Genomic DNA, 20,466 nt, shown 5'->3' with positions numbered 1-20,466 from the left:
ACTCTGAAATGATATGACCAGTTTAAAAAGCGAGAGTAACGCAGCAACATCTGCAAGGAAGGAGAACTGCCAGATGGCATTGCCTCAAACAGAAATGTCCGGCCCTTTCTCCTCAGTTGAAAGAATGTATAAACACAAATCCACGATTTGTCCTGCGCCAGGCAGCCTTTTGTCTCTTCAAGCCCATGCACCATAAACAGACAGAAAGAGACCCACACTTCAGACTCCTGTTGCTGGCCCACCATGCAGCTGATACATGACTCGCTACAGCCCAACACCACTACTGGAGTACAACAGAGTGCATGCAAAGTGACGACTGTAAGCAAAATGCTCGCTGATTAATACAAGTGACTGATATCATGCACACCGTGGGGAGAAAAATAAACAGAGAGTCAGGTTAAAGCAATGCCAGGGACAACACAGCTTGTTGACTGGGCTCAACTGGGAGAGAATGATGCTGGGTAAATTGGCTCCATTCACAGTATCCATTCAGCTTGCTGATTGACTGAAGATGGAGGAGGGAGTATGTTGTACCAGAGGATGCAGGTGGCTGTCTTTTATTCTCGACCACACTGCAGCAGAACTGAGAGTACAGAACTAAAAAGGGTCCAGCCAGCCTCATCCATCATGCAGGAACTCCACACACACACACACACACACACACACACACACACACACACACACACACAAATCATAACAGTAAGCCCATGCAGAAATCCTGGCTTGCAGCGACGTGGGTCAAAGATCCAATATGGACAACTGGCTAATTGACACCCCGATTAAAGTAAAGGAGAAAAACTGCTTTCAGAAATTCACATGCTTCAGTTAAAAAACAAACAATATTTTATAAAAATCAAGATAATCAAGATAAACAACCTGAACACACACAGACTTTACATACATATAAAACTCAAGTGCACAGATCTTTGGTAAGAATCCAGACTTCCATAAAGTGAACATGCGTCAGTGTTGCCGTGATTCCCAGCATGCTGCTGTTGCACCAGGAGCCATAAGCTTGTCACAACCACTTAGCCACAGCACCGGGAGAGGGGAACACAGAAGGATCTCTACACTAGGGAAGAAAATAAGAGCATCTGACAGCAATCTGCCATGCATCATCCTTTCACTGCGTTCCTCTCGTGCCCTCCGGTGCCAACTACACAAACACCATTCAAATGTTGCGGGAAAAGTTGTAACATCAGTGTGGCTACGAGTTGCGCATCAGTGGGGGGAAACAAAAAGGTGAAGAGGCAACAGCTTGATGATGAAAGAAAATGCTGCAGAGGAAAAGTACCCAGCATGCCTTATGTAGTGTTCTTGCACCCCACCTCCAATCATTCCCACCACAAAAACAAAACAAAACAAAAAAAGGTAGGAAACAAGTCTTTTGATATTTAAAAAATGAACATACTGCAGAGAGACCAGGGAGTGGGGTACCAGTGGGCTGCATCAGAGCATATCACTAAAGGGAGGATGGGAGCTAGCTAGCAGTCAGTGATCAAGCAGAAATATGAGTACAGAGAGAAGACAGAAGAAAGGAGAGAGAGAGAGAAATTACCTCAATCTTACGACCTTCTACCAATGTGCCGTGGAGCTTTTCCCTGGCTTTCTCTGCGTCTGCGCTGGTCTCAAAAGTCACAAAGCCAAAACCCTGTGATACACGGCAGAGGATAAGGAGGTTGGTCAAATGGGATTGTGGAGACGGAGAGAGGAGAATATGTAAATCCTAAGGCCTTGGGATGCACTCTTGACATTGTTTAAGAGATAATTGGAGTTTCATAACAAAGATCCCCCATGGGGCGTGCTGATACCGCATCACAAAGTGTCACAAAAACATGCAAAGTGGGAATAACCGTCAACAGTAAGGAAGAATTGTAGTGTGGTTTCAGAGAATCAAATGTCATCTGTGCACTTACCTTTGATCCCCTCTCATTGAAAATAATCTCTACATCCAGAATCTTCCCATATTGCTGCAAATAAATTTGAGGGAAGAAATTAGCAAACATATATAAGCAAAGAAAGCAGTCAATGACATCTTTGAATTGTCTTAGGATCCATAGATAGTCTTTTGGGACGGCATTACTGCAAAGTCAGAAGATTTGGACGTTGTGAGAGTTACAACTGCTGAGCACTAGGTGTCACTGTTACACAAAAGACAACTTCCCACATTTCAATGCTTTTCCGTCTATCCTTTTGCATCGAGCTCTTGCTCTGGCCCCTTTTTTATCTCACTTTGTCACTAATGCTAACAAACTGAAACACATAGCAGCCTATATTGCCCTCTCAAGCACCAAGACAACACCCATGAGTTTCCACCCTTTCCTTTGTTGACTATTTAGTCCCTAAACCCCACCCATCGTGAACCGGCCCCTCTGTGGAGGACCTACAACATTCCCAGCTTCTTACCCCAAACATCTGCCTGAGGTCAGGGTCCCGGAAGCGGAAGGGGATGTTTGAGACGTGGAGGCGTTTAGGGGTCCCTTTGGCCTCGGAGGGGTCTCCCACAGAGCCTCCGGATCCTGAGCCTCCTGTGCCGCACTGTACGCCCGCCTCACCCTGGGACACCTCCTCTGTCTTTCCCTGTGGAAAAGAGAGACAGAGAGAGAGACAGACAGAGACAGACAGACATAGATAGATACAGAGACAGAGAGAGAGAGAGAGAGAGAGAGATAGAGAGATATAGACAGAGATATAGATAGAGAGAGAGAGAGAGAGAGAGAGAGAGAGAGAGAGAGAGAGAGAGAGAGAGAGAGAGAGAGAGAGAGAGAGAGAGAAAAGAAGAAGGGGTAAGAAAGGTGAGAGAAGTAGAGGTAAATGTGACCAAATGGCTTATGATCATTATTTTAGCAAGGTAAAGCTCTGCTACACCTTCTTTTAAATATAACCCTAATGGAAACAGTGCAGAGTTAATGAGTCCACAATGCAGAAAGCTATTTGCGTACAGTCGGATATCATCAAGAAATAAACAGGATAATCTCAACTGCATCTGAAATCTGATTATTGTGCCAGCCATGCTTGCAGCTAGAGCTGCAAAGATTAAATCGATTAGTTGTCAACTATAAACCGCCAACTATTTTGATAATTGATTAATCCGTTTGAGTCATTTTTTATGTCTGATTCCAGCTTCTTAATTGTGAAAATGTTCTAGTTTCTTCTCTCCTCTGTGACAGTAAACTGAATATTTTTGAGTTGGGGACAAAACAAGACATTTGAAGACGTCATCTTGGGCTTTTGGAAACACTGACCGACATGTTTCACCATTTTCTGACATTTTAGAGACCAAACAACTCATCGATTAGTCAAGAAAATAAACGACAGATGGATTGACAATGAAAATCATTAGTTGCCGCCTTGTGAGGCTGTACAGCGGTGCTCTGAACTAAATGCTAATGCCACCATGCTAGTATGCTCATAATGACAATGCTAACGTGCTTATGTTTTAGCAGGTATAATGTTTACCATCTCAGTTTAAGTTGTTAGCATGCGAACAATTATAATTAGCACTAAACACAAAGTCCAGCTGAGGCTGATGGGAGTGTTTTGTAGGGGTTTGTCCTTAAACAGTATTGGACAACATTTTGACCTGATGCTGGAACTATTTGGAAAGTGAAGGGATCACCAAAGTTGTTGCAATTCATCCTGAGGGCATCATGATTGACTGTACCACATTTCATGACAATCCAGTCAAACGTATTTGAGATATTTCACTTAAAAAACAAAAATGTGCATTTGCTGCTGGAACAAGAGGAAATCAGGGGAATTCACAAAGTCATTATGATTCACCCTCTGGGGACCATGAATTAGAGCTTAGATTGGGCCCAAAAAATCAAGCCCGACCCTACCCGAGCACGTTGTGTCCGAGCCCGGCCCGACACATTAACTGTAATTATGAGCCCGAGCCCGACAATTTTTTAATACGTGGGCCGTTATAACTGATGTTCTCACATACAATTCCGAGTCGTTTGAACTGCAGAAATCTGTTTAGAAGGGGTATGTTTGGAGAAGTAACAGAAGAGGACATTGAAGGATGACTATCATCTTTTCTGTCATGGCGAGCCTGCTTCATGTGTCTGTTCATCGTCCATGTTTTTTTTCTGTCATAGGAGAAGCGTGCCGCACTTAATGCACTTGACAAAGCCGACACATATGTTGTCACTGCCCACGACTTGTTTAAAATGGTTCCATACCTCCGACTTTCCTCAAAACTTGCTCAAAGGTAGGCTAATTCTCCTGGTTTCATTTTTTCTTTACATCTTCAAGCTCCATGTTGCACTTAAGCTACACCATACAGCCCAGCAGGCCCGGTGTGATGCGTGCTAGTGGAGGAGACGCTGCGCATGATTACGGCATAGCTTTCTCCCCACCCAATTAGGCTAATAAAGTAATGTTTAAAGAAATACAAATGCTTGATCAAGGGCCCGGCCCGAGGATAGTGGCGGGAAATGTCGGCCAGTTCGGGCTCGGGCAGAGAATCTAACCTCTACCATGAATGTCTGTATAATAAAAAAAAAAAAAAAATAAAAAATAAAAAAAATCATGGCAATCCATTTTATAGCAGTTCAGATATTTGACTATAAAATAAAAATGTTGAAAAAGTCAGGGAGAGCCTCTAAAGTCATTAGGATTCTTCCTCTGGGGACCACGAATGTGTGTAAAAAACATCCATGGCAATCCATCCAGTATATTTTTGTCTCAATGAAAGTGTTGGAATGACATTACCAATGGCAGTCTCAAGCCAGGGTTTATGACCTTTATCAGTGTTGAATTATTGAATAAAAATAATAGAAAAAAAACAACTTCAAGACATCAAGAATGAGAAGAAAAAAAATACAGACACAGTACCATGACAACTAGCTGAATACCTCTACAAAGTATACAAAGTAGAATGGAAAATGCCTCAACATCGCACACATCTAACATACTTCAATTATTACTCATTAAGGCTTTATCAGGTCTGCGCTTACGTTGTTGTTGGTGGTATTGGTGGTGGCTCCATTAGCACCAGCCCCCAACTCTGCTGGGCCTTGGCCCCCAGCACCAAACATGGCCCCTGGGACAAACTCTGTCCCTGCTAGCCCGTTTTGAGGAGGGGGTGGAGGGGGGAACGGTGAAAAGGGCGGGGCCACCAATCCCTCCTGTCCTCCTGTCGAATCCTGAGAGCCCTGCGGGAGCGGGGAAGAGAGGGGGAGGAGAGGAAAGAAGAGAAGGAGACAACTTAACATATGTACTCTGTAAGCAGTGCTTGGAGCGTCCTGATGAGGGCAGAATGTGGGGGTTAGAATCCTGCCTATTAAATTACACTCCCTCTTTCTCTCTCTCTCTCTCTCCCTCAACACTCAGTCACTCACCCATTCCCTCCCTGCTATCCTCTGCCCCTCCCTCTACCTCCATATCTCTGACAGGCATAAGTTTTCAGTCAGCCGACCATGAAATATTTACAGCAAACACATCTATTATTAAGAGTTAGAAAATTCAATACACGGTTTGAGATACAAAGATGCGTATGGGATGGATGGACACGCAGGGAGATAAACACTAACTGTGCCATGTTAACCCTGACATGATTACAGCAACTGCTGCATTGTGTAAATACTTGTTCCTGTATTTTTGGATTTCTATTAGAGGCCATCTATAACTCAGATTAACTGTGTATAAACTGGGACTTCAGCCTCAGGTGATTTTTTCTCTCTGCACTGTTACAACTGTATCAGCAGCAGGATCATTTACAGATTCTGTATAGCTTAGCTGCTGCTGCTGCTCTAACCCACACACACCTCATCTTGTATGTGTGAGCGTGTGTGGTGACTCTGCAATGTTGCTTGCTTCAATCATTTCACACACTCTAGGGCATCTTGGACTAAGTTTCACAAAATCCTTTCAACAGCAAAGAGTAAGAGAAAGGGAGAGACAGTGGACGGACAGAGAGATACAGAATGAATATGTAAGCTGTGGAAGAAACGAGGCGAGAAAAAAATGCAAATGGTTTGGGCTCAAGGCTGCTCTTTTCACATCAGGCCAGGCAGCATGGCACACAGCATCCAACACCATCAACCACTGTTCTGGTCTCTGCTGTGGACTGGATCTGGGCTGGGTGACGCCTAGAGACACTCGGTCTCCAAGCAGCCTTTTTAATTAGACAGAGTAACTAAGATGCAGCAAAGCAAACGAGCCCTCTCCCTTTCTCTAATCCTATGGCCTGACTGCTGCAGCATCTACCGCATAGGTTGTAAACAGCCAGCTGAGGCTAAAAAGGCCCATCTGCAAGACAGACAGCTTCTGGGGTTTAGCCCAAATGATAGACGAGGCATCAGACAGGGCTGCGCAATCCAAAAACAGTAGGGAAAAATCTGGGAAACGCGTCCGCTGCCGCTTTTTTTTTTTACAGAGGTGAGGCTGAATGTATGTTAGGGAAGAATGTGTGAAAGCCGATTGTGTTTCGCAACGGTTTCGGTCACCTAGTGATAAAAGCGGAACCTGTGGGATCGTAAACCTGTTCAAAAAGAGACGATAAGCTATCGTTAAGATAACTAAGAGTTATCGTAACGTAAAATTTTGTTTGAGTATTGTTCGATACCTGCTGGTTAACGTGAAGGGGGTTAGCAGCTCATTCACTTAAGGTGGGCTGACCTTTAAGGTGGTTCAGCTATTCTCATTTTAGTGACGAGCCCTTAAAGTTTTGCTTTAGTGATCTCTCCCTCGCTGCAACTGACAACCACTAAGCTTTATGCAAATATTTCCACAATGACATCACTAATATGCACATAAATGTATGTCATTGGCACCTAAGTGATCTTAAAACCCAAGGAAACCCCTGAATAAGCCATTAAAATTCACTGGTTAGGCCTCAGCCTACCCGGGCTAATACACATACATTATATATATATATATATATATATATATATATATATATATATATATATATATATATATATATATATATATATATATCTCTCAAAGCCTAAGTGTACTTGTTAGGGCATGTGAGCTCCTAAACATTCAGTAGGCTGTATTGAGCCACTAAAGGGTGTGTCCTATAGGCATATCCTAGCTGCATGCTAGGCAGAGGGAAAGAAGAGAGAGTAACAGAACTACAGAAAAGGGTGACAACCGAACAAGAAGTTTTACGCTTATGATTAAAACTCATTCATTCCTATGGCAATAACCCAATTAAATAAGGTGTAGGGAGGGGTATGACTGAAGGAATAGATGTGAAGTAGGATAATGTGCAGTAGTTTTTATTTTTGTATTTTTATTTTATTTATTTATGATATTGTGCAATATACTCCTTTTACTGTATTCTATTTATTGATGTGTTGGATAGGCAGCGCTGTGGATGCCTGGTTCAATGTTTGTGTTGTGGATTATGTGTCAATATGCCTGTACTGTACAACAAACTGCCTCTCGGGGACATTAAAGTTTTCTAAGTCTAAGACAGGGAATTAGACCTCATTATGTATGAACAAGTGTGCTCATCTTAGTTTTTAAATCACAAAGAATAAGAGAATAAGGAAAGCTGATCCCTTGAGGCAAATTTGTGATATTGGGCTATATAAATAAAATGGACTGGTCATTGACTGGGTCTCCCTGAACTGATACTGTTGCCACATCATAAACACTCATCATGTGCGTTTCAGAGACTGCTTCAGGGCACCAGAGAAGCAGCTCACGGTTCATAAAAGCAACTTGGTTTCTCCTCGCAGAACAAAGCACTGCTGAGCCTGAACCAACCAGACTAGATGTCACAACACAATGCTCCCACATGATCAGTCATGTGGAGAAAAAAATTGTTTTAAGGGGTAATAACATTAAGGCTCGACACTTACACGGTGCTTGTGACCATTTTCATATGAGGGTTTGTTTTAGCTAACCAAGGATGGACGACAATGACTTGGATGAATTGATGAACTAATAAACAGGCAGACAAATCTGTCAGTGGATTAAGAGTTAAGAACAGTACCCCCTTAAATCTACACAGGCATTCCTGACCCGCTGACGAAGGAGCAGCACTGCCCTACATGGCAGCATCATATAGTCAAGGGAAGAGGGGGAGAAAGGAAAAAGAAATACTGGAAAAAGAAACGGGTGGCTTAACGTTAGGGGGAAGGGGATTATGGGAAATATTGACACGCTCTATTAGGGTTATATCTGGTCCAAACTTTCCAGACCGAATCTTGACATTGTGAGATAATAATAATAATAATAATAATAATAATAATAATGACTTTATTCAGAACACAAATAGAAGGTCCATACTACAATCAAAAAGGACAATATTTACAAAAAATATACCAATAAATATATAGTACAATTCATATGAATTAATTTCTAATTTAGATACAGGATTGTCTGTAAACAAGCTAGGCCGAGCGAAGCTGAAAACAGAGACGATCGAGTATCGACTGAAATGGTTTTATTTTTATTTTATCGACAATCTGATATTACAAATGAAAAGGACCATCTGGAGAAGGACCTATTCATCCATGCTGTTTCACTCTCACCTCACACACACAAGTTGTGTTACCTGAGACACCATATGTTTTTCCACATACACGGAGACGGATGAGGGGGAGGAGAGGCCTTTTCACGGCAAAACCTTTGAAGCGTGCGTCTATGTCTGTCTATGTCTGTCTACTGACTTTAACCTCTAACCACCCAAGTGAAGAAAACGCCAGCCACAGAAACACAGAATGAAAAAGTCAAGCGGTGATGATACTGAAACTCATCAATCATGCAAATAACATAACAAATTTGTCTGATTGGAACCATCTAGCGCCTGTAAAAGCCGCCTGGCTGAAGACAGAAATACTCTTTGCAGCTTCTTCTCCCTCTGCAATTCGTCTCTTTTCTTTTCCTGTGATTGGATAACTGAGTATGCCTGCGTTTACCCCCCCCCCCCTCTTTTTCCCCTTCCCTCTTCATTCTTGCCTGCCACGCTTGATGAAAGCCAGAGGGAGGTTATTTTTCCCCTTTTAAAACCCCCGACACCCGCCCCTCAAGTCACTCAAAGCTTCTGCTGCACTGTGATGTCCATCAAAGCGTAGGCCACAGCCCATCTCCTTATACGGTTGTCTCCGCGCAGAAGATCCTGTCTCTCCTTCCTGAGTGTGGGCCAATCAGATTACAGAAAGGCTGCTCCTTAGCGATACATTAATAATCCGGTGCCTCAGAACCAGAGGACACATGGAACGTTATTTGGCAAGAAAAATAACCTACCAGAGAACTTCATGTTGAAGCTCTCAACACGCCTTAGTCAATGAACTTAAAATGTCCCTCTCTTAAATCAAAAAGATGAAGTGTCCTAATGTAACAAAAGGGATCTTAAATGCTTTAATTCCAATTTAAACTACAGGCAAAAACTGTCTGTCAGTGTCAGCAGCTCCGTGGCTGAGCGGAGATCTGTGACATACAGCTCGGCTGTTTTTGACAGTTCATATCATCATCACCATCTGCATCATTATCATAATCACACTGACAGCCCTTTCTCTGACACTCTGACTCGCCAGCAAAAGGACCTAAAAATAAAAATTCCAATGCACAATTCAGATTTCTTCTCTTCTGACAAATAACAAAAGACCAAAACACATGTAGTAATGAAATCATAGACTTAAAATAGGTGTGTATTCACTAGCAACTGTGGCTTGCTTGTGCAATAACAGAACAACAAAAGAACAGCAGCGCTTGTAAGGTTGTCATCATATTTCTCGCTTTACCAGATAACTGCTAATATGCTAATAGAAGAACAACAGGGCAGGGACGGGGGGGGGACACTCAACCATACCAGATGTTTTGGGCAACTTTTTCCGCGTTTGCACTGCCCGACTCAACTCACTTTTCTTGGCTTCAGGACTCTTCGTTTTTTTAACTGCAGATAGTATTCCTCAGTGTACCTGGGATTCTCAGCTGATCGTCATAGCAGCGCCGCATTAAACTGCTGTGACATCATCTCTAACCTGACACTCACTGAATCCTTTCATCGGCAACCAAACAGAGGAACGTCCGCACTTCGTCAGTTGTACGCCAGAGTTTTGAAGGCTGCCATTTTTTTTTTAAAACCAGGGTCGAGTTAATCAAAAAATTGCAGTTGCTATGGACGGTAGTTTGGCTATTTAATAATCGTAGGTTTGTGCAAGATGTCCCATTTCGCGCTTGTGACAATTCTCTCTGTCCAACCAGTCCTCTGCAGTGTTTTAAGGGTTTTAAGTGTATTAGTATTGGCTCAGCCCACTTGGAACCTTGACCGAGGCGGTACCGAAAAAAGTACTAGGTACCAGGTACAGTCCACAACTTTTGCTAACGGGAAACCAAAAAGGAGCGAGTGGGGTGGAGCCGTACTACGCAGTGGAAAAACCGGCATTTGTGTCCTAAGGCACAGGATTGGTCGATTAATTGATTAGTCGATTGAGAGAAATGCCAAACGTTGCTGGTTCCAGCTTTTCAAATGTGAGACTTTGTTCCTCTTCTTTGTCATGCGTGATGGTAAACTGAAAATCTTTAGGTTATGGACCGTTGGTCCCACAAAACTAGATACTTAAAGAAGTCCCCTTGGGCTGGTGTGAGAAATTATATCTGGCATTTTCCCCCAATTTTTTTTACATTTTAAAAAGGCAAAATCAGCAGATAAATCACTAATTCAAATAATAGTTATTGATGAAAACTGAAACCGGCTAAACATTATTTTATTTTTTAAACATAACTAACAAAAATAGAATTATAATGGACCAACACAGAATATTGTTTCCTTCTTTATTAGGCTAAATTTAGTCAGTCACTAATATATGCTGGTGAGGCCGAGTACCAGAGCAGAGGAACTTATGAACTGTTAGAGAACCCATACTGCAGGCAAATATTCCTGACTGGATGCGGGTAACCCTCGGCTAAAACGTGCTGAAACCCAGTCAAACACACTTAACCTCCCTCTAGTTCTAGGCCTGACCACGCCCAGAGGCATGATGGGTCATGTGTCAGGGGTAAGACTGGCTCTGTCGCATTACTGGGCTCACTATCTTCCAAATCGCTCATACATCATCACAGACTGACATTTACACTTCCCAGACGTTTCTTCCAGACTGATTTTTACAATTTCTAATTCTGAGTAGATGCAGCAAGAAGATGGGGAATTTGAACTCTGCTGTCACGACTTCTGCAGAGGAAGTTCACCCAACAGCACTGACTTACTGCTGCAGTGTATGCTCGGGTACAGTGTGTGCAGAGTTACAGTGCTGCTTGTCATGCAGGAGTAGATATCCTAAAAAAAATGCGGCATCCATTTAGGGCTCTACTGCACCACGTCTGTGCATCGCATCGAGTCGCTTGTAATGTGCCTCTCTGTGTGTATGTGTGCATGTGTGCTTTGGTGTGAGGTAACATGCGGAGTGTTTTCACACCTCGACCCACTGTGTTCAGCCTTGGGCAGTCGCAGTTAGAGCAGCATTAGTGTTGGACAATATCATTATGGCTGCTTGGGCAGAGGGAGAACAGTTAACCCTGAGGTGGAGTAGTGTCACACAGTGCATTAGCCCACCAATACAGAGGACTCTGCGCTTTGATGGAGTGCTTAACCTGTTCCTACAGGTGAAACTGTGTTTCTGTGAGATGGGAAGTCACTTTCTACTGTAATGTGAGAGTTGCAGAAACACCCATAATCCCACATGATAATTATAATGAATGAAGCTAAATATACCGCTGGTTAAACTGAGTGTAGTTGTGTAGCAAAAACACACAAGTACCTTATGTATTTGTTATGAGAGTGCAGCTGTCCACTTTGCTTCCATGTGTGTGCAGCTACACTCTGACAGACTTAGGCACAGAACCCAGAGGGTAACAGACCTGGGTGTGGATCCCATGCAAATTCCGTGAAGGCCTGTTGTTGTACGCTGGCTAACCAAGCAGTCTTTAAACGACAATATGGGAGGAGTAAGTTAGGCAGCCTAAATACTCAGATGCCAGCCCTTGCCTTGCAAACTCCTCAGTGTAACAGAGGCTTAGCTTGACACCCTTCCTCATGGGCTCAGCATAGAGCAGGTGGGGGATATATTATAGGGATGACGCAACACCTCTGGACGTCAGACAGAGAGAGGCGTGGGGATACGGAGGGAAAAATGTTGTCAGACAGCCAGTAACACACGGACACTTGTTTTTGTTGAACTGTAAAAAAACTAAGGAAAATAGACAGGCTCAGCGTTTGTAATGTATGCCATCCTGCTGCAGTGATGATGCTGAACGGACACTCAAACAGCCAAGTTTTCAGAATTGGCACATCAGCAGGCTCATCCACCCTCTGACCCACACCCACTGTGAGAGGGTCCACGCAGTCCCAAGATCACGTCCTGTCTGGAACATCTCAATCATTATTACACGTATTCAAATTGCGACAGCCCCGTAAACTGCAGCAGGTGTGCACAGTTTATGGCTGTCGCGAGACTCAAGACAGCTAATGTAGCTAGCTGACAACTACATTCATTTTGACCGAAATGACCTTTTTGTGCATATTGTAATAACTCGATGTTCATGATGTACATACACATCTTGCAAAAAAAACAAAAACAATATGTAATTAGCCTAATCCAATTACTTTGATGACAACCAGCCCCACATTCCAAGGTGGGGTAAGGTGAGTTGCCCTGGAAGTCACACAATAGGTTATGCACACTGTGAACCAACAGTATTTAGACGTGTCACCGAAAATAGAGGACAGTACCATAAAAGTTTAAGGTTTACGGAGGACAGTGTGACTCGTGGCGCGTCACCTTTCCAGTGCATTTTCTCATGGAACAAACGCCCCCAACACCCTTCTAGTTACTACCGCCATCCTCCATTTGGCGTCATTCTCTTTGAAGAGGAAAAATGTGTTTACACATGTGCTTTCAGCTGCACTAGCCTGCAGGGGGAGGAAAACAGGGGAGGGGGGAAAGAGGGAGAGTAAAAAGAGAACAACAACCTACACCTCTACTTCCCCATGTTGAAGTAGGGGTGTAGGTTGTTAAAACAAATAATATTCCACAAAGTTACAACACGGTCTATTCTTTGAATCTTAAGTATAAACACTGCAGTGATTACTATTATTGAGGGTGTCCCCATCTATTTTTTTGTAAGATTGTAAGATATAGCTGGAATGTGGTTGGAACTACAAGTCATGTGTCAACGCTGATGACGTTAAAATGAACAGGTCAAATACAGGTAGTGGGTATGTGTGTCTGTAACCAAAAGACAGGGCTGTTGCTGTGCATTAATTATCAATAATAGTAAAGTTACTATTATTGATAATAAATGCACAGCAACAGCTACATGTGTCTGAGTCTGTTGTGCCATAAAAGAGGAGGGTAGTAAAGTACTCCTGGCAATAACTGGTGTGTGTGTGTGTGTGCAGAAACAACTCTGCCTTGGCACCTGTCTCCCTCAATCCAGAGATAGATGAAGTTTAAACTGCATGGACAGCTTGGATGACACAGTGCATCGCTTGACAAAATCTCAGCCTGCACCCTCTGTGCACATGACATGACATGACACACGCACATATGACACTGTGTGCAGTCAGCATGGCGAGAGCATGCAATACCAACTGCGTGTCAATGCATTGGCGGCCGAGCAGCGGTTGCTACCTCGTGACCGCATGTACCTCCCTGCAACCTCCCCAAATCCCAACACCCACAGCCCCCTCCCCTCCCCCTTTAGGCCCAAAGGAACCCAAGAACAGAGAGCGGGACATGCTAGGACAGAGCCAGATAACAGCTCTCATCCTCAGGCTGTCTCGAAAGTAGCACAGACACGCCCACCATATGCTAAGAGCAGCCTAGCACACAACTGTATAAACATCATGTGCTGCGGTGTAGAGTAAATATTTTAATATAGTCATACAATTGTCGTCATTCAGCAGCATGCAACTCGACTGATGTCTGTCTGCATATTGTCTCCACTCCAGTGTCACAAAGTCAAAATGTTGCAGAGCTACAGAGTGGTACTAGTGGTTCTTCCAAAAAATAATTCAAGTTACTTGAGCGCAAAGGGTTAAAAAGTGAAAGGAGCAGAGCCGCAGGGACAAGCTGTTACCCTGATGCCCTGCCAACTATCTGACAAAGGCCTCACCTGGGCCAAGACCCAGCAAAGCAAAAACAGGCCATACCATTAACAGCACCAATTACTGCTTCATCAAGCCAAGCCAAACTAATGAAACTAAATCATTAACCATCTCTTGCTCATCTAGTTCTGGTCTTGCAGTTCTCAACGTGTGCACAAAGTTGTTTATAGAAAGAAGCTCTGCTTAAGAAGCAAAAACTTACCGGTAGCATTGCTTGGTAGTACAGCCCCATCATTGTCTGATCTAGAGGAACAACTGTTGACCAGCTCTCCCCTTCCCTGTGTGAGTCTATTCCTCCTCCTGTTCCTCCTTTCCCCTGCCTGTGCTCTAAGACCATGAGCTGACGATGGCTTCAGTCCACGTCTGTCTCACACATTTAAATTCTCCCTCGTTCACTCCCTCTTCCTCCTCCTTCCCTTTGCCGGTGTCCCTTCTTCCACTTCTCCAGCAGGCAAGCCGTGTCTGCCTGTCACTCTCTGCCTCTCTTTTTCACCGTCTCGGCGGCCCTGCTGCTCTGATCCCCCTCGGGCCTGTCTGTCTCTCTCCTCCTGACAGCCTGAGTATCTTCTCTTCTCTTTGCTCTGCGTCTGTCATTCACACGCTCGCGTTACACGTCCCCTGCTTCCTCTTGTTCCCGCCCCTCTTTTAAAACTTTCCCTCCCTCTCTCTGCCTCAGTCCCTCCTATCCATCAAAGCATCCATCCTTTCATGTAGCCATCTAAACCTGATTCTGGATGGAGTCAGAAAGCTGTTGTTGCTGTCTCTTAAAACCCCTTGAGAGAGAAAAGGAAGGAAGGAGATGCTTGTCTTCTATCCACGCACTGGCTGCCTGAGAGTGCAGAACACGAATGCGACCCCCACTGCATTGCAGCTTTTTTTTTGATGATTTATTTATTGCGTGGCAGCCTGTCAGCTCCAAAAAAGCAGCGGTAGGTAGGCCAGTCGGTAGACAGCTAGGTAGCTAGCTGCGTGGGTAGGCTCCTAGATCACCAACTCTCTGCTGCAGCTGCCTTCATCACACACAGATGGAAGTCTCACAAAACCGAGGGAGCGCCAGCCCCAATTCCAGTATCTAAACCTCAACCTGCACATGAATCTGGATTTCGCTGCATTGCGCCTTTTTCCTTCTGGCTCGGGCTCAGTTCCCTCACTTCCCACCACTGTATTGTTAGGAGGCTTAATTTGCAGAGATGAGAGTGCAGTTACTTGCACCGCATTTTTCATATGGGAGGGACTGAACTCTGCGGGAAGCCATGATGCCAAGATTTCAGACATCTGCTGAGGCTGGCTATAACTGGGTCCAGAGGGATGGAGGGAGGGAGGGTAAGATAAGTGATTAGAGGGGTGGGGGGGGGGCAAAAGAAGGGAGCTGGGCTGGAGTGGGGGATGCAGGGACAGAGGGGCAGTGGATGCGAGTGAGAGATAACGGGATAGAGGGATAAATGGATAAAGGGCAGGGTGGAGAGCCAGGGATGACAGGATTAGGGCTGTAAGTGAGGAGGATGAGAGGATGAATAGGGGATGATCTGAGGATTAGTGGCACACAGACTGAACACTGTGGTAAACACATGCAGCCAATCACACACAAACACATGCACATAATGTACACAAAGATGGGCTGTGATCATTTTACGCTGCTGCACTTTGGCTGGCACACAGACACACATGGACTCAAACACCACACACACACTCATCAGCTAATTTAAACAAAAGGCCTACTCCTTCAAACACAGCTTTTTACAGATAATCAATAGCTCCTCAGTCTTGTCTGAAGGTTGAAGGTTGTGATCTGCAATTATATTTGAATACAGTATTGCTAAAAAAAATGCTTAGGTGTGTAGCCTCTATGACTTGTTTGTGGTTAACACTAATCATTTCTTTGACCTAAACAGCAGGAGACTGACATGTATGAGCCCATGGGTCACAATGGCTATGTCACACACACACACACACACACACACACACACACACACACACACACACACACACACACACACACGAGCATGCCACCACTTAACACACTCATATTGACACAAGCAATACTATAGGCAGTTCAAACATGCATACATAAAACTAGACAGGAGCATTACCAAGACAAATGTACTGCAGCAATGAACAAGCCCATGCGGCTAAGCTAGGCTAGCGCCATTTGCATGATAACCAGCCGCTAGTGTGCAGGAGTCTCCCAATGTGTGTGCTGAAGGGCAGAATACATTAGCAGGGACGACTTTTAAATCATTTATTAAACAAATGCAGCAGTGTGCAGTGGCTTTCAATTTAACAGATGACAAGGGGAGTTCAGACGTACTGCGGATCACAAGTGTTCTCTGCCCAGGTGTTTGTCTTACACCACCACAAGTCTGCTCAGACTGTGCAATGGACTATTGTATGATTCTGTGCCCTGCAGGCAAGCCAGCTTAAATAACTTGCTTCCATTTCTGTTTTACCCTCTGCGCCACTTCCCTGACTCATCCTCTCATTGCTTCTTTTATTTATTTTTTTTTGTTGTCAGATCAACACCAGAACAAAATACTAGGGCTGTCCTCGACTAAAGAAATTCTTAGTCGGCCAACGCTCGTATGATTTTGTCGACTAGTCAATCAGTTGATCGAACAGACCGAGATCTGTGTGCTTTGAGTGGCCTTTAAGACTAGAAAAGCGCAACAAAAATGCAGTCCAACTACCATCTGTAAAACTGGGTTTCTCCACAAAGAATCAATGGTGTTAATCAGAGCTGTGCTCATAGGTTTCTTGGAAATAAATCAATCAGCATGAAAAAGCATAAGAAATGCTTAATCGACTGAAGAAATCTTAGTCAACTAAGACCAAAACGACCAATTACTCGACTAAAGAGGGGGCCTGAAAGCCAAATTCTTACAGTGCTGTCCTCTTTGAAATCTCTCTCGCACTCTCAGACAGCTGTATTCCCAAGAAAGGAGATACCAAGAATTGGAGAGAGGAGAAAAAAAGGATACACGATGGGGGGATGAGGCCTGTGAGGATCACCCTTGTTGTGATTTGGGAAAGGGAGGCTGGGGTGTACAGGCACACAGACCAACACTCCCCTCCTGTGGCAATGCCAGAGAGCTGCACATCCCAAACACCAACTACAGATGCACGTACACATGCACGCACGCACACAAGCTCTCAGACACAGAGGCCTTTCTCATAAACACTCTCAGATGGGGTTTTGCGTGTGCATGCGCACACGTCCACACGCGAGCACTGAGCTGCTTTGAGCCGCTCAATGTGCTCTGCTGCTTGGAGGTAGATAAGAAAATCGGCAGCTACCCTGCCGCTACGCTGCACACAAGGCACTCATTACTGAGAGCAATATGCAGAGGCACTTAGAATGAGAAAGAGACAGAGCAACTGAGAGTGAAGTATTAAAAAAAAAAAAAAAAAAAAAAAAAGTGTGAGAGTATATAGTGAAAAAGTGCTGCGAACAGAGTGTGCAGAGCTTAGTTTAAAAGGTGGTAGCGGAATTTCTTTTTCTGAAGGGTCAAGTCTTTGAAAGAGAAGCTCAATCGCTCCCAGTTCTCCTTTCATCAATTCTTCTAACAGCCATCATTTATATGCTACCATAGGCTGTAGCAGAGGAAGAATATCGAACTGTCTCAATAATGACGTCCGAGTGCAACAGAGCATGCTGCGGGACTAGATGGACGACGCCACAACAGAATTAAGGGTTGGTTTCTAAATGTACTGTGTGTACGAGATATTGTATGCACAAACGTCACACTTTTGTTCCACATTTTAGAGGAACTAGAGTACTAGACTAACTAGCAAGGGTGCAACTATCCTTTTACTGATTCATTCTGGTCTCACTTTTCTGACACAACACTGGATATCTTCTTTTACATCCCTTGAGAGAGAGAAACCCAACCTCAATGAGCATTTGATTTATGGTTGTTCAAAGTCGGCTAGGTGGCTGAAAATATCTCAAGTGACTCAAGGAACCGTGTGATGCGTTATTTTTTTTGATTTATTGTTACAGAAGTTTTGCAAGCCGTCACTAATCTCTTACCTGACTGTGGGGTGGGTATCCATGGAAACCGGGGTTTAAAGGCTCATTGTTCTGAAAGAGACAACAGGAGGGAAGAGAGCGGTGTTAAGGGGCTTGGCTTTTGAAAAATGAGTGAATGCAGCATAACAAGACCAAAAGCTTGATATTTCGGGTGAGATGCACTTAGACAAAAATCTCCACCTAGCTTGTTTTCAAAGAACCTAGAGAAAAATATATATTAAGCGAGAGGTATTATTATCACCGGTCTCTATAATCTAAAAGCACAACTCACGACTATTCAAACTATTTTAAAAACCTTAAAACAATCTCCAAACATTGCTACAGTGCTAGTGTTTTTCAACACCCTCGGTTATAAAAAAATAAATAAAGTTCAAACGAGGACAGAAGACACTTGGCTGTAGGGAAAAAACAGAGGAGTGAATGAAGTTAAAAGTTAACTGCAGTCTGCGTGGAAGCTGTGACTGGTGAACCACAACGGCAGAGCTTTCATCTCCAGCCATACGAACCAATCAAAATCCACCAGCAGAGGGTGAGGTCCCCCCACCCAACCCCAGAAACCAGTGTTGTGGCTAATTGCTCCGTAATTACTTTTAATTAGATTATTTCTGTCTCCCTCTCTTTTCTCTCCAACTATTATTTGAGCCCCGTCATTTTTGCCCCAGCGACGGCAGCCATTGTTTGCTGCACAGCTAAGTGAGGGTGAGGAGGCGGCGAAAGAAAAGACAAAGAGGGGGAGCAGGAGGAGGACTGGAACATTGGGGGGGGGGGGAGTTAACCAAAAACGATGATATTTTGACAGCAGAGAAAGAGAGATGACACCGGCAAAGTCTAGCCTGCTGGCGTGCCTCGCAGAGAAAACATGACCGCCTAGTGAGACTCATGCCTCTGCTCTCCGGGAGGCATGAGTCTCACAAGGCGAGGAGGGGGGAGGGGAAGGGGAGAGAAGGTCTGAGGGGGTGAAAGAAAGATGTGCGCGTGTGTATGTACACGTGTGTGTGTGTGTGTGTTGGAGGGGTGGGGTGGTGTTCCAATAGAACTGCTGATGTTTTCATCACATTTAATCGGCAGGACCGAGGAGCAGACGACATGTTTTGAATCCACGTGCTGCCCCTCGGCTGTTCAGCAAACAGCTCGAGTGTGGGCCGTGTAATGCCACAGCAACGAGAAGGGAAGATTTGGCTTCTGAAGAGTGTCAACAGAGTTTTAACCTCCTGGCCCTGACCTCGAGCTGCCTCCTGCGGGAATCACTTCCTGATAGCATTCATCCAGCCAATCAGGGGCAAGTGTCTGAGACGGGGGTGACAGCGGAGTGACACACCGTTTGCCTAAACATACGGACAAAGGGCTATCAAAGCAGATCCCGAAGAGCTGGCTTATATCAGACTAGGACTTGGAGATGTGTTGGCTAAGATGAAAAAAAACACAGATGTGGCGATGATGTGTGGATGAATGAACGAGTGTCTAGACTAGAGGGGAGCCAAGGGGGAATGAGAGCATGAGGTTTATAAAAAGGGCTCCCATGTAAAGAATAGGTAAGAATGAGAAATAAAACTTTTCTTTTCTCTGACTCTGTGTGTATTTGTGTCCAGACTCGGGGGGCCGTCCTCCCTTTCCCCTGTCTAAAACAGCCCTTTCTTTGTCTCCACTCTCCACTTCCTGTTTCATCTGGAACCAATTTCCCCCTCGTGCCTCGTCCCCAGGGGGAACACTCTCCTTGGTGCTCCGCAATTACAGGGGAATGGACGGGCTTATGATCCGCAAAAAATACTGTAAGAAGCTGCTGGTGCTCACCACGGCACAGATGGAAAGGCGGTATAGGGGAGCTGTTCAGAACAAAATCTCAAGTCTACAAAGCCTTGGGCAATGTCAACGGCAATGAGAAAGCTCTTCCTATTCTAAATAAAAAAAGATGCATGTTGGGAGTACTGAACTGCATTTCAAATAGGACTGCACTGCATAGGACTTTCAGTGCACCGAAAAGTGGAGCCGTTTGTCCTCAGTGGTGGTGGGCCACCAAAACAGCTGAGGAAATGTGATAATTTAGCTGTATTACAGCGCAATACATGCAATTGCAGGTGATTCAAATGCTGAGAATCAGTCACAGAATCCCATTTTCAGTCCAAGTGAGGGTGAAGGCGCTGCATTAGCTACATGAACTGGGAGGAAAACTGGAATGTCAGTGAAATCTAAACCAAAATTATACTCAATCATCAAATTATAGAGTCACTGTTGGTTCTACCGTGGACAGAGTGGAAAGAAGAAAGAAAGGAGGAGGTGGAGGAGTTTACGTACAAGAGCAGGAGGAGGGAGAGAGTAGGGTAGAGTTTAGCAACATCTGGAATCAATCTGTCTGCGAGAGAAGACG

At 44.4% G+C, this 20,466-nt stretch overlaps 1 protein-coding gene across 10 annotated transcripts in view; it reads right to left on the bottom strand.

The window, feature by feature from the left end:
* The window catches only part of LOC144530806 (RNA binding protein fox-1 homolog 2-like), a 51,269-nt gene that overhangs the window by 21,141 nt on the left and 9,662 nt on the right, over positions 1–20,466 (bottom strand). For 7 of the 10 annotated variants that reach the window (XM_078270546.1, XM_078270548.1, XM_078270549.1 and 4 more), the window contains exons 2-6: positions 18,102–18,152; positions 4,965–5,162; positions 2,407–2,580; positions 1,917–1,970; positions 1,559–1,651 (exon numbers count right to left, since the gene is read on the bottom strand). In XM_078270546.1, the coding sequence (XP_078126672.1) occupies positions 1,559–1,651; positions 1,917–1,970; positions 2,407–2,580; positions 4,965–5,162; positions 18,102–18,152 (570 nt within the window). Of the gene's footprint in view, positions 1–1,558; positions 1,652–1,916; positions 1,971–2,406; positions 2,581–4,964; positions 5,163–14,276; positions 14,572–18,101; positions 18,153–20,466 lie in introns of those variants that run through there. The other 3 variants (XM_078270553.1, XM_078270554.1, XM_078270552.1) reach the window with 3 other exon arrangements.

The sequence above is a fragment of the Sander vitreus genome, chromosome 15 (genome assembly GCF_031162955.1).
Source record: "Sander vitreus isolate 19-12246 chromosome 15, sanVit1, whole genome shotgun sequence".
NCBI lineage: Eukaryota > Metazoa > Chordata > Actinopteri > Perciformes > Percidae > Sander > Sander vitreus.
The sequence above is the reverse complement of the archived record's forward strand: the minus strand, read 5'-3'. Positions and strand labels throughout refer to the sequence as shown.